Source organism: Ursus americanus, chromosome 13, assembly GCF_024610735.1.
Source record: "Ursus americanus isolate L20-20 chromosome 13, mUrsAme1.1.p, whole genome shotgun sequence".
Classification (NCBI taxonomy): Eukaryota; Metazoa; Chordata; class Mammalia; order Carnivora; family Ursidae; genus Ursus; species Ursus americanus.
Genome location: NC_142139.1, coordinates 36,633,057 through 36,647,283, shown reverse-complemented (window position 1 = coordinate 36,647,283; position 14,227 = coordinate 36,633,057). Strand labels below are relative to the sequence as shown.

Here is a 14,227-nt window from a genome sequence, read left to right as displayed (position 1 = left end):
AAAAGAACCAGGGAGGAAGGCATCAAGCCTGCCGTGGGTGGAATTCCCTAGTTGCAGGCAACGCGGGCTCTGGCCAAAGGGTAGGCTGTCTGCTCACCCTTACAAGCCCCAATCTTTGAACCCTCCCAGCGCAGGAGGGAAAGAATGTGCGGAAAGCAGCACAATGCCAGGTGGACTTTCTGGTTTAGCACAGCGAAGGACCCGGGACCAGACTATCCGAAAAGATCAGAAAATGACACGGTAAGGGTGTAGTTTAAGGGACTTTTGAAAAGTCAGCACACTGCAGGTTTTCAAAGAATCCCCAGGAAAGTCCTCTGGAAAGGTCAAGAGGCCAAACTAGTGAAACTGAGCTTAGGGTGCAATCCCACCTGACCTCGGGCGGGCGGGGCAGGGAACGCAGGCACCGAGGGGCTCCCGGCTGCGCGCTCCCACGCACGGCTCCGGGCTCTGGCCGCTGCTAGAGGGCTAGAGGAGGGAAAGGGGACTCGCCACCCGCTGCCTGGAGAGCCGGGCAGGAGTGAGCCCGGGGCCTCCCGGTCCCCAATCTCCTGTTCCGCAGGAGGCTGACCCGGGGCACGCGACTGTCTCGCTCCCGCAGAGGCTCCTCCCGGCCTCGCGGCGCCGCAGCCTGCCTGCGCCCAGGTCCCCGCTTACTTTTGGTCGCTGCGATGAGGTTCTTCCCGTCCTTGATGAGCTCTTTTATGAACTTGTTGGTCCTCTCCAGCTCCGCTTCGTGGGCGCGGATCCTCTCCCTGAACCACGGGCTGTCCAGGTAGCAGTCGCTGAACTCCAGGGGCTGCAGCCCCATGACTGCCTCGGTCCGCCGCCCGCCCGCAGCGCACTACAGCCGGAGCCGGGCTTCGGGGCCGCGGCCAGGTGCGGGGCGCGCGGGCAGGAAGTCCCGGAGAGGTTCGCAGCCCCGGGCGAGCGCAGCACCGACGTGTCCCTCGGAACTGAGGCCGGCGGCCGAGGCGAGCGAGAACCGCGGCGCCCCAATCCCGGCAGCCCCCGCCGATCCCCGCGCGCCCGCGGCCCCGCCCCGCCCCCGCGCCGCGGACCCTACCCGAGGCGCGAGCAGCCCCGCCCCGGGCGCCTCCCCGGCCCGCCCCGCGTCCCCCCCACCCCCGCTCGCCCCTTTCTTGATCCTCCGCCTCCCTTCTTCCTCCCTCCCTTCCCTTCTCTTCCTTTCCCCAGCAGCCTCTCCCTCCTCTTCCCCACGCGCAGTTGCCCCTCCTCTTCCTTCCGAGCCTTACTCGGTCTAGAATTTCGTCCCGCGGCTCTCCTCCACCCCCCGGGCGCGTGTCCCTCCCCTTTCTTGGGCTCGCCTTCTTGGGGTGACTCAAAGTCGGCTCCGCGAGGCCGGGAACTCGACCAGGACGGGGAAGGGGCGTCTTAATAACAGCCTCTAATCCCCTCAGCTGGGAGACAGCGCTCAGATGTCTTCACTCATTGATCTTTATCCTGGGAGCGACCCCGAGCTGCGAAAGTTCTCGCACGCCGGGCTCGCTTTTCCTTATTCCCGTTTCTCATCTCAAGTAAAATGCGTGTTCAATCTCCACTTTAATTGAAAGCTTTACACGAGCAGGGAGAGCTTGGGGGACGACAGCTCCTATTACACTCTTCGGTGATTCCACACTGAACAATTTGGAGGGAGGGAGAGGGTGGATAAACCACTGAAGAGTTGTCTCTGTTGTATTCAGATTAAATCTGTTTGGGTAGGTGGAGATGATCTTTATTGTTCTAAAAATAACCACTGGAAAACAAATCCCAGGTTTCACGAGGTGGAGGTGACGATCAAATGGGAATTTATGTCAGCACACATGGAAAAGTATTCTGTGTATTCTGAAACAGAACTCAAATGTGTTTCCAAAAAAGTTAAGACTTTTAAGTAATTGAGATTTATACCTAAAAGAAATCAGTTGTTCATTATAGTAACTTTTTATAATGGCAACTAACAATTTATTAAGCAATTACGTGCCAAGCACACACCATCTTTTACAAGCTCTCAACATATGTTTACATATACAGGTTTATTAAAGATGTTCATATCCTCCAAGAAACTTCAAACTGATTTTTTAAAACTGAGTTCAGACTCAGCTCTGGGTAATTAAGAATCTGTTTGGACAGCATGTTGTTGGAGTGTAACCCTCAAGAGCAAGTTAAATAAGCCTCCTACTCAATGAGCTCTTTTGTTACAAAATAGCACCGAGTGCGGCAGACCCACAGAAAAAAAACAGATAAACGTTATTGCTTTAATGTCCATCCTCTAGAGAGTTCAAAATGTTTTGCAAATAACTTTTAGGCATTGAAAGCTTTAGTTCCTACTAAAATCAGCAGGGGTCTGGATTCTACACAGAATAGGTAAATAAAGGGGGAAAGACACAAGAATAGAAGGGATGTAAACAGTGAGGACCTGGCAAAACAGACAAACTGACTCAATCCTCTGGACAAAACCCTAAACTTATCCTCATAAAGAGGGGCTGCTGACACTCCTCAATGTGTTAAACATAAAATTAACATGTGAGCCAGCAACTCTACTTCCTGGGTATATACCCAAGAGAAATGAAATCCTATGTCTGCACAAATACTCGTTCACAGTAGCATTGTTCATAAGAGCCAAAAAGTGGAATCAACCCTAATGTCCAACAACTGATGAATGGAGGGATAAAGAAAATGTGTGTATCCATAGAGCAGAATATTAATCTAATGGAATATTAATATTAATAGAAAAAAATTTAGTGCTGATGCATGCCTCAACACAATGAACTTTGAAAACATGCTAAATGAAAGAAGCCAGGCACAAAAGATCACATGTATTATTCAATTCATTTGAAATGTCCAGAACAAGGAAATCTATAGAGACAGAAAGTAGATTAGTTGTTGCCAGAGGCTGGATGGTGACATGGGTGCAGAGTAAGGGTTTCTTTTGGGGATGATGACAATAATTTAAACCTAGATTTTGGTAATGATTGCACAACTCTGTAACTATACTGAAAATCATTAAATTGTACACTTTAAATGGATGAATTTTTTTGGTATGTGAAATACCTCAATCACTAAGTTAAGAAAGCAGGGGGGGCGGGGGGGGGTGTTCCAGAAGTGCCTCTCTTTCCTTACTACTTTCTACTCCCAGCCACAAAAACTCTGGTTCATTCAGTGTGGCCAGTTGTTTTTTAGATATTTAGATATTTGGAGTAAAATAAGTTGTTTAAAACAATTTTACAGCATCACAAAAACATTGTTACTTCTGTCTTTACACACACATACACCCCCCAAAAGAGTGTTAAAGAGCAGGTGAATGTGAATCTTAATTCAATACTGAATAGGTCTACTGTGATCACCGAGAGTGGAAGGCTCTAAGTGGTTTAGTTTTATTCAATTACATTTTGTACGGTGCCTACAAGAGATGATCAGTAATTGTGGAATGAATGAGAAGTATGGCCAAGTGAAGGGAAACCTTATGGTACAATGGGAAGATAGAAACTGCTCAGTAGTTGTTACCAGCTTGGCAAAGGTAAATTTTCTCTAAATCTCAGGCTTGCCATCCATGGCACAGAGATGATGACTTTGCAACTGCAAGTTGGTTGAGAAGATTTAATAAAATTGTTTTTGTAAAGTACCTGCTAAAGTTATAATACTGATGATCAGGAGAAGGAGAAGGTTGGGAGGGTAGGCTGAAAAGAGGGAGGAGAAAGAGGAGATGACGATTACATTCCATCAATATGGGAAAAATGGGGGAAGGGGGGCAGGGGAATCTATTCTCCTAAAATCACGTAAGACAGAATGCAAGGAAAGTGATCACAAAAGCAGATACTACTGGGTTCCTAGGTCTCATCTTTGTTCATTAATTCATTCATTCTTCCCACAAATACTTGTTAATTTCTATATGTATTATGTACCATGCTAGGTGCTGGTGATACAGCAGTATACAAAACAGACAGTGTCTGTCCTCACTGTGCTTTCGTTCTCTGGAGGGAAAATGACACAGTAAGTACCCCCCCCCCAAAAAAAACCTACATAACACATAAATATATATCTAATTTAAAATGAAAGTGCCATACACTTAAAGAGTCTATGAGAGATTATAATTGAGGGCCTGATAAAAATGGAGAGTGGGGTCAGGAAGATTTAATGAGAAATGTCACTTAATCAGTGACCAGAAGAATCAGTAGGAATTAACCATTAAATAGAGGGCTTTGAGAGCAAAGTAGTCCAGGCAGGGAACCAGCCTGCGCAAGCGTCTGGAATGGTAAAGTCTGATATATTCAAGAGACAAAAGAGGTCAGGTGGCTGAAGCATAGTCAGTGAGAGAAACTGTCTCAAGACAACACAGGGTCGTGAAGAGGGGCCAGAGGCCAGATTGCACAGAGCCTCATAGGCCATACTTAGTATTTTGGATTGTATTGTAATGCTATTGGGAGCCTTTGAAGAGGTTTCTGCATGATGGTGATGTGATCTGGTTTGTGTTTTCTCTCTAGCTGCTGTGTGGAGAATGGGAGTCCAGAGGGACAGCTTTTGGAGTGGTCTGGCCAAGAAATGATATGGCTTTACCCTCTAAGTAACAATGGGGACAGAAATAGATCAGAATATATTGTAGAGGAAGATTCTGGGAGTTGACAATGGCCTAGATATTAGAAATGAGGAGGGTGTCAAAGATGGCCCCCAGGCTCTTGTCATGATAAGTAAGGTGGGTGGATATGAACTTTACTGAACATTCACTGAAAGGAAAACAGGGGATAAGAAGTCCATGTGGTGGTGGTAATTAATGATGACTGGGATGGGGAAGATCAGTTTCAGTATCAGACTCATTAAGTTTTAGATGCCTGGGAGATATTCAAGTATGTATGTCAGGTAAGCATTCTTATGCTTTGCTGAATGCTTGGATTAGTTAAGGATTTGAAACAACGCATATTGGTCAGGTTCCAGTCTAGATAAAATAGAGGTTAATACAGATGAAACCTCCCCTTTATGTAGGTTCTGCTATATACAATTTTGTCCTTCTCTGATGAGTAACAATATTGCCACATATAAAGTCAAATATGGATTCTACTCAATCTTTGGATATGTTTCAGGCTGAGTCAATTTAGAATTAGGTTCAGACACATTGTAACAGAAAATCCAAAATATCAATAGTTTAAACCATAAGAAGTTTATTTCTCTCTCATGTAAAAGAAGTCCAGAAGTAAATAGTCTAACATTGCACAGTCCCCAGGGAAGCATTGGGTTCCATCCTCAGTTTCACCTCATAATACAAGGTGACTCCTAGAGCTCTCTCTGTGAAGGAGGGGGGGAAAGGATAAAAGCGACCCCCCTCCCACAGCTGAGTCAGCACTTTGTTCAGCCTTCCTTCAGGTCTTAGACATTTTTGCTATTTATTTCATTAGCCAGAACTTAGTCACATGGCCACACTTCACTGCAAGGGAAAATGGAAAATGTAGTCTTTTATCCAAGTACACAGCCACCTAAATGAAACCTGAAATTTTTTACAAAGAGAAAAAAGACAATAGATTTTGAGCAGGAACCTAGCAATCTCTGCTGCCGGCTGACACCTTTACCAGCGAGGCCTGTAAATTATAGCTATTGCAAAACATAAATGAAATAAAGAGAGGAAATGCAAGATAAATCTTTGAGTGTCTTCCAAATTGTATCAGGCTGCTTTTGTCACAAGAATTAAGGGGGGAAATGCCAGAACAATGTAAACAAGAAATTATTGGACCATATCACTAAAATCCTCCCTGGAGAGGTAAGACAGGCTTCTGTAGATTTATCACCATTCCAGCTTCACTTTTCTGTGATTTGTTCAGCTTTGCACCAGCCGAGTATTGACTTTAGCCTCTTGGAAGCTTCCTTTCTGAGAATCGAATGGCTTCATCCTTTCCAGATTTACCTATAAACAATGTCACTTCCTGCACTAGAAAGATGCTCTCCTATCACTTTAATCAGGGCAGCAGAACAGTTTACGAGACTGCCATGCCCTATCTCAGTTAAACCTGGAGGCTTCTCCCTCAAGTGATAACTGAGGCAGGGGTGGGGGTAATGCCAAGTAGCTTAGGCCACCCAGGGGTTACTCTTTGAGCTGGGGGTGACCAGTGCAGGTAGGCATCATGCAGTCCACTGAGGGCAGAAATAAAACGAAAAGGCAGAGGAAGGGCAAATTCCCGCTCTCTTTTTGAGTTGGGATGTCCATCTTCTCTTACCCTCAGACATTGGTGCTCCTTGTTTTCCTGCCTTCAGACATGGGCTGGGACTTACACCACTGGCTGTCCTGGTTCTTCAGCTTGCAAATGGAAGATCGTGGGACTTCTTGGTATCGTATATATACATCCTTTGAGCTAAAGGTGGATTAACCCACCAAGATATGAGGATGCCATATAATAAGTTTGTGAACTAGGAATCTATAAAATATAATGGTGAAAGTTGTACAACAATGTGAGTATACTTAACCCCACTAACCTGTACACTTAAAATGGCTAAAATGGTAGATTTTATGTTATGTGTAATTTACCACAATAAAAATAATATATATATTTATAACCACAATAAAAACATATCTTTTTATATAGCCCATTGGTTGGTTCTGTTTCTCTGGAGAACCCTGATCAATATACTCTGTATCTCCTAGGAGTGTAGTGGGTACATGTGTGTGCTGTGGAGAAACTATTACTCATGCCTCTAATGTTGATAGAGTACCCACTATATGCCAGGGAGGACCCTAGAACTAGGAATACAACAATAAACAAAACAAGCACTTTTGTGAAGGGAACAATTCATTCCCTCATGGATTAATAGTCTCCAGTCAGAGAGAAAGGACATATCAAATAATTACAACTATAAATATTAAATGAAATCACTGATAAGTGCTAGGAAAGAGCTGTACATGACGCTATATAAAACAGGAATTTGACCTGTACTGAGATGTTAGTGAGGAATTAACAAGCAAGCTGAGATCTTAAGGATGAGGAGTTCATGGGTACAAGTAAGTGGATATTATCTAGAGAGGGGAGAAACATGCCCAACAAAACCTTGGTCAGACAGCTAGTACAAGAAACTGAAAAAGGCCATGTGGCTGGAGCACCGTGGGCTGAGATACAACCCCTGGAAAGGGAGCGAGTGCCCATCCATCTGCATCTGCACCAGGCGTAGCTCTTTTCCTCCAGATCACTGAGCATGGGTTTCAGAACCCCCTAGCGTTTCCTCGCTGCCTTTAGGGGATGCTCACCTTTTCTAGCACCTTGAGACATAACTTGGAAAAATTTAGACCCCAAGAAAGTACTAGAACTATTCCACTTAAGATAGTCAGCAAATATTGGGGCCCTTGGGTGGCTCAGTCAGTTAAAGCATCTGACTTCCGCTCAAGTCATGATCTCAGGGTCCTGGGATTCAGCCCTGTGTTGGGCTCCCTGCTCAGTGGGGAGCTTGCTTCTCCATCTGCCTATGCCCTCCCCCACTGGCTCTCTCTATCTCTCTCACACACACAAATAAGTAAAATCGTTAAAAAAAAAAAGATGGTTAGCAAATATTAAGTACCTGGAATGAGCAAGGCACTGTGCAAAGTGCTGCAAGAAATACCAAGATGAGACAATTCCTAATCTCAAGGCATCTACAATCTGGTGTACTATAGCCATGGGGAATAAGTGACATAGGAATAATTATAAAACAAAGCACACTGCTGCTTTCGAAGAAATCTAGGACTCTTCTCACATTTGGAGTTAGAAGAACCTGGCTGAGGAAGATGTGGGTCAAGGCACACAACCAGTACCTTCCTTGGGTGGAGTGCACATCAGTGAAATCACTGCTTTTCCTGCCCCCAGGTTTGGAGAGACTTGGCATGGAGAAGAGAGAGCTGGATATAGCCTATTAGAAGCAGGCACTCCCCACTGCCCACAGATCCCTCCGGCAAATGCTGCCTTCTTTTCTATAACAAGTGAATCAGTTGACCAAAGCAGAGACCTTGCACTTCATTTCATCCAGATAGCAATGGATATTTAAAAAACATTAGTAGAAGGAAAGAGGAGAGCTCTAAAGAGTATGCCTTTCCTGGGACCGCAAATGCCCCTGAAATGACCCAGAGAGAGGTTTCACAGGGTGACCTTCAACCGGGCAATTATCCAGTCACTGGAAAGCCAATCTACAATGACTAGAGGCATACTTTCAGAGTCCATCAGCACATCAGTAAAATAGAAAATGAAAAAAGTGTAAATACTCGTATGTTATCTTTTGACCTGATAATTCCAGGCCTGATAATTTGTCCTAAGAAAATAATTTTTTTTAAATGTATGTGCTTAGGGCTATTTGTTGCAGGAAAGAAAACAAAAGGAAGCAATCTAACAACTGGAAAATAGTAAAATAAATCAGCCACATATCAGCTCCACAGATTCATGAGTACATGGGCTTCGATGCCATTAGAATAATCACTTTTTTTGCGCCTAGTGGTGGATACTGGCATTTTTGGATGCTTGGCCTCCCTTTCCACTTGCCAAAAGCACCCTGATTTTCACCTGGGTAATTATTTTCCCACATAGCATGGAGTCTTGGTAAAAATTCATGTGCCTGTCTCACACTAGGGAATCCAAGGAGATCTCTGGAGGTTCCTTCTGCTAATCCTTTCTCTCAGACCTGCGCATTGCCAAGGGCGGGGCACGTGCCCTAAGCTCAGCCAACCAGATTCTTTTTCCCAGGACTTTGACTCTGAAGCATGGTAAAGCACTGACAGAAGAAACAAAGTTCATCTGTTCCAGCCAAGAGCGTCAAAAAAGACCTGCTGCCTGGCAGTCTATCTGACGTCCTGTTCCAAGGCTGGCATGCCGAGCTGTCGTCCTTTCACAATTTTCCCCTGGATGTGCCATTTTGAAATAGTTTTTTTACTATAAATGACTGCATTGAAGAGATTATTTATTTATTTATTTATTTATCTATCTATTTATGTATTTCTTTAATTTTTATGTAGGCTCCACACCCAGCACAGAACCCAAAGGAGGGCTTAAACTCATGACCCTGAGATCAAGACCTGTGCCAAAATCAAGAGTCAGACACTTAACGGACTGAGCTGCTCAGGCGCCCCAACATTGAAGAGATTTTTAAAATTAAGCCAAGATGGGTTCCTGGATCTCTACCTTGTATTCGATCTTCTGCCAAGGTCTCCTCTAGTAGTGCATGAGACACATATACGGTGAATAGAGTTCTTACTTTGACAAGTAAGATATCTGAAAGGTGACTAAGGATAACCTATTTCTCTTTTTTTGACCTTTCCAGAAGCAATGTAACCAACACACCTTCAAGAAGGGCACTTAGGAGTCTAATGAAGTTCCCTGGGATAGGATTGGGTAGGGACAGTTACAGTTACTCCCTCCAGTAGTTTACACTGCTACTCGCTGGCTGTTTGATATATCAGCCAATTTTAGAATGGCCCATGCAGTAACCTGCAAGATGAATGAAGTTGCCGGGTCATCAGGGTCAGTGTGATTCATAAAAACTTTCAGGTTAAGTATAAGATATAAAAGAAAATGAGGGCTTACTAGAGCTGCCACAGAGAATATAGAGAGAAGTCTGAACTCATGGCTATAGTACATAACTAAATACTTTACTATTTGGTAACTTTTCCTGTACAAAAAAACAAAACAAAACAAAACAAAACTTTGGGCAGGAATGAGCTAAGAGAGAGTGCATGTCTAATGAAAAATTAAGTACTGATTTCTCATTTCTCAAAAAGTTGCTAAAGAACTTGTCAAGTGTTTGCCAATATTTATCATCCTCCATGGGGCACAGTAACACAGACCGCCCAATGCAACTAAAAAGTTCAGCATCAACTTCAAAAGTTAGAACTTACTAAGAAAACTGGGCCCAAAGATGACACTCTAACACGTTAGCAACAATAGAGTGTTTATATATTACTCTGTCACATGTGACTTTTCACTTAGATCAAATTACTACTCTTCTAAATTGTTTTCATTGATTCCAGGATTTCTTGTGAAACAAGAAACATTAATGTGCGGGCTTCACGAATAGGAAAAAAATGCAAATAATTAAATGAAGCCAACTTTGTATCAGTAAGGATACAAAGGAAGATGTAGAACTTCTAGTGCTCTCCTCTCTCTTAGGTAACATGGGAGGAATGTACTTGTCACCCTCCACCATGTTATTAGTTGTAACCAAGTTCTTAGAAGTGGCACGTGCCATTTCCAGGGTGAAACATTTGATTGCTGCCTCCAGGCTCCACGGCACTTTCTTGCCCTGCCTCTGTAACCATGCAAACCATGAAGCGATTATATGATTGGGTCTCCATTAGCCTCAACCTCTGAAAGACTGAGAAACAAGTATCCTCGCTGACTGGCATAGAATACGTAAATTGAGGGAGAAGTAAATTCTTGTTGTGTAAGCCACAAGATTTTGGAGTTGTTACCATGGTACAGCCTGTCCTAATACAGAAGAATTCTAAGATATTAGGAAGGGGTAAGAGGATAGTTGAAGGGATTGAATAACATACAGCCAGACAATGGCAATATGTTTAAATACTTTTTAAAAGATTTTATTTGTCAGAGAGGGAGAGAGAGAGAGCAACTGAGCAAGCTGGGGGAGAAGCAGGCAGAGGGAGAAACAGGCTTCCTGCTGCACAAGGAGCCCAATGCGGGACTCGATCCCAAGACCCGGGGATCATGACCTGAGCTGAACGCAGGCACTTAACCGACTGAGCCATTCAGGCGTCCCTTTAATATTTATTTTTAAATTTTTGTTTAATGGGTACAGAGTTTCTGTCTGGGATGATAAAAAAGTTCTGGAAGTAGTGGTGATGGTTGTACATTATGAGTATACTTAATGCTACTGAATTGTATACTTAAAAGTGGTTAAGATGGTAAATTGTATGTTATGTATATTTTACCACAATAAAAAAAATCACTAATATAAAGTTTTTCTATAAAAATCTTCCAGTAAATACAAGGGTTGGAAAAATAGTCATTCATGTATGGTTGTTGAAAATATAGATAGGTACTTCTTTCTGCAGGCAATTTTGGTAGTGCTTATTAAAAGGCCATTCTAAAAAAAAGAAATATGATGCCATTGATTCATTTATTCCCCTTCTGGGAATTTGATCTAAAACTTAAAAAATAGTAATTTATAAAGTTTTACATTAAATGATCTTAACCCTAGCATGGTTTTTAAAAGCCAAAAATGTGAAATAGTCTGAACTTGACCATAGTGGACTGGCTAAGCAATTTAGGGTATATTCATACAATTGAGAACTATGTAGCTATCTAAAATTATAGTAAAGTAGTATATTTAATGAGAAATATTAAAGAAATGCTCCAATATAATGTTAAATGAAAAAGATACAAAGATTAGATCTTAAGTTGAGTAATAAGTTCTTAGATGTAACGTTAGCTTGACAGCAAATTCTTAATGAATCTATGCTGACTTTCTGTTTCTAAAATTGTTTTCTAAGATTGTTAACTGTGGTTACATGATTACAACTACAAGTTTTCTAAATATCTCAGGATACAATTTATCTGGGCATAAACACAAACTCATTAAAATAACTCTATTAACTAAATTGTTTTTTACCTTCCTTGCATTTATGTTTCCTCCTACCATTATTCTTACCCTTTTCATTTGAATGTAGTTATTGAGAGAAGAATGGAGAAAAAGAGGCTTTGGTTAGTTCTGCTTTCTCTGTTATCTTTTAAACATTACATCATCTTTCCCCAGAGTCTTTATGTTTTTGTTCTTTCTATGAACATGACCTTAAAAGGGCCCTCCCCCCAACCGCTTCCCCCCCTTTTAAAAATATTTTTCACATCTCTGAATTCATTCTGGATTCTGCTTTTCCCAGTATTGTTATTCAAGGGTCATGCTGCTCCCTAGGATTTATGTAAATGTACACATCTTTCCATCATTTCATATTTTGGGCTCAGTAAAGGAATACCTCTGCAGTCACTCTTGGCCTTTTAAGATATCTCTTTTATTCTTCCCTATGGGGATTATTTAAGACAATAATCTTCAACCTGAGTTATAGGAAACCCCAAAAGTATGTGAATACTTTTCAAGAAGCACTGTTGGCAGGGAACATCTTATTTCCAGATCCTCAACTTCTTTTTGTCCTTTTTCCTAAAACTGAACTATCTGAAAAAGCATTTTGCAAGTTCTCCTACCCACCTCCCCTTTCACAGTGACCATTCTTTCAAGGAAGAGAAGGTAGAAAAGCATAGTGCAAGTTCATTCATCGGCAACCTTGTCCCAAGATGTAAAAATCTCCAGGGTACCAAGGGGACAATTGGAAATATTTTTTTTCTGGAAGTCTTCTGTAATGATTAACCCATCATAGTGAATTTGTCTTTCCCTGTCTTATGCACACTTCTGTTAAATGTGAAGTACGCCCTTAGAAACCATCCCACTGAGATATTCTGAATATGGTCTAGAGTGAGATGGTAGGTAGAAGTGATGACACTCCCAACCTTAAATATGATTAAAGAATACATGGTTCTTGAGGAAGAGACTCATGAAAGCAAATAAACACAAGGTCTTTAAGAAACATTGAACACTAAAAATGGCTCTCCTTTATCTCCTTTTTGAAAATAAGCTTTTTTCTTTTTTCAGTCTCTCCTCAATATTCTTTTTTTTAAAAAAAGATTTATTTATTTGAGAGAGAGAGGGAGAGAAAGCACATGCACTTACGTGCAAGAGTGAGCAGGGACAGAAGGAGAGAATCTTCATGCACACTTCCCACTGAGTGCAGAGCTAAACCTGGAGCTCAACCTCACGACCCTGAGATTATGACCTGAGATCATGACCTAAGCTGAAATCAAGAGCAGGACACTCAACTGACAGCCACCTAAGCACCCCTTCAATATTCTTTTCTAGAATGTGTTGTCAGCTGAAAAGAAAAGCACCTTTGAACAGATTAGTCATGCTGATTCATTAAAGTATAACTGGACTGCATAACTATTAAGATTTTTGAGACATGATGGACAAAGCCTATGCAGAAAAAGTTTATGTGATATATTTCAAAACAAGTTTGCATTATTCAAAAAGGGAGTTAAAGCTTATTCCATCAATTCATATCATGAAATAGTTATTACCAAATCAATCTTTCTGTGCCTCAGATTCCTCCTCTGTAAAATGGGGTTAATAATTGTACCCCTTCACTGAGTTGCTTTGGAGACTAAATGAGTCAACCCTATGCAAAGCACATAGAAAAGTGCCTGGTGCATAGTTAGTGCTCTTCAGGTAAGAACGCCCTCCTCCCCAGTCTTGACTCATCTTCTCTTTGTCTGTACTCACTCTCTTGGTGATCTCACCCCATCACCTGGCTTCAAATATCATCTATATGCCAAGGATTCCCATATTTATACTTCCAATACCTGCTCACTCCCGAACTGCAGACTCATATACTTAACAGCTTACTGCACATCTCTATTTGGATACCTAATAGACATCTCACTCTCACTCTCTCCTAGCTGAACTCTGTTCCTCCTCTCCCCCAACCTGCTCCACCTACAGCATTTCCCCTGCTACTTGATGTCAACGCCACCCTTCCAAATGCTCAGCCCTCCAAAACTTGGAGTAAATCTTCACTCCTTTCTTTCTCTCATACTCTGTATCCAATCTGCCTTCCTGGAGAAAAAAAAAAAAAAAAAGATCTATCCAGAATCTGACCACCATTCACTACTTCTATTGCCTCCTGCTACAAGCTACTCTGATCCATATCCTGGATTACTTCTATGGACTCCTAATTAGGTTTCTTGTATATATTCATACATTCAAGCATGTAAATATTTATTTTTTAGAAGACTATAAAAATATGCATCAAACTGTTGGCAGTGGCTATCTTAGGGTGGTGATTATTTAAAATATTTGCCCTTTGATCCAATAGTATTACTTTTGGGAATTTATCTGTAGGAAACAACAATTAGATGGGGTGCCTGGGTGGCTCAGCCATTAAGTGTCTGCCTTCGGCTCAGGTCATGATCCCAGGGTTCTGGGATCGAGCCCTGCATCGGGCTCCCTGCTCAGTGGGAAGCCTGCTTCTCCCTCTCCCACTCCCCCTACTTGTGTTCCCTCTCTTGCTGTCTCTCTCTGTCAAATAAATAAATAAAATCTTAAAAAAAAAAAGAGGAAACAACAATTAGAATGTGCCACAGATTTAAATTCAAGGATTCTAGTTTAAGTTCAAGGATTCTAGTTACAACAATATTTACAATAGGTACGAATCAGAAATAGCCTAAAAAAAAGAAAA

The 14,227-nt window shown here is 42.1% G+C and overlaps 1 protein-coding gene and 1 long non-coding RNA gene across 4 annotated transcripts in view; one reads left to right on the top strand and one right to left on the bottom strand.

Moving 5' to 3' along the window:
• ARHGAP10 (Rho GTPase activating protein 10) overlaps positions 1-1,058 on the bottom strand; it is a 313,438-nt gene extending 312,380 nt beyond the window's left edge. Inside the window, exon 1 of one of the 2 annotated variants that reach the window (XM_087866502.1) lies at positions 655-1,058. In XM_087866502.1, the coding sequence (XP_087722628.1) occupies positions 655-808 (154 nt within the window). In that variant the 5' untranslated portion in view covers positions 809-1,058. The remainder of the gene's footprint in view (positions 1-654) is intronic. The other variant, XM_045798867.2, reaches the window with a different exon arrangement.
• LOC148109076 (uncharacterized) lies at positions 128-13,904 on the top strand. 2 transcript variants are annotated; one of them, XR_015726503.1, is made up of 3 exons: positions 128-240; positions 3,908-3,987; positions 8,948-13,904. It is a non-coding gene; the product is annotated as an uncharacterized LOC148109076 (long non-coding RNA). The 2 variants fall into 2 exon arrangements; XR_015726504.1 differs by lacking the exon at positions 8,948-13,904 and adding an exon at positions 6,204-8,915.
• Positions 13,905-14,227: the final 323 nt, after the last annotated feature.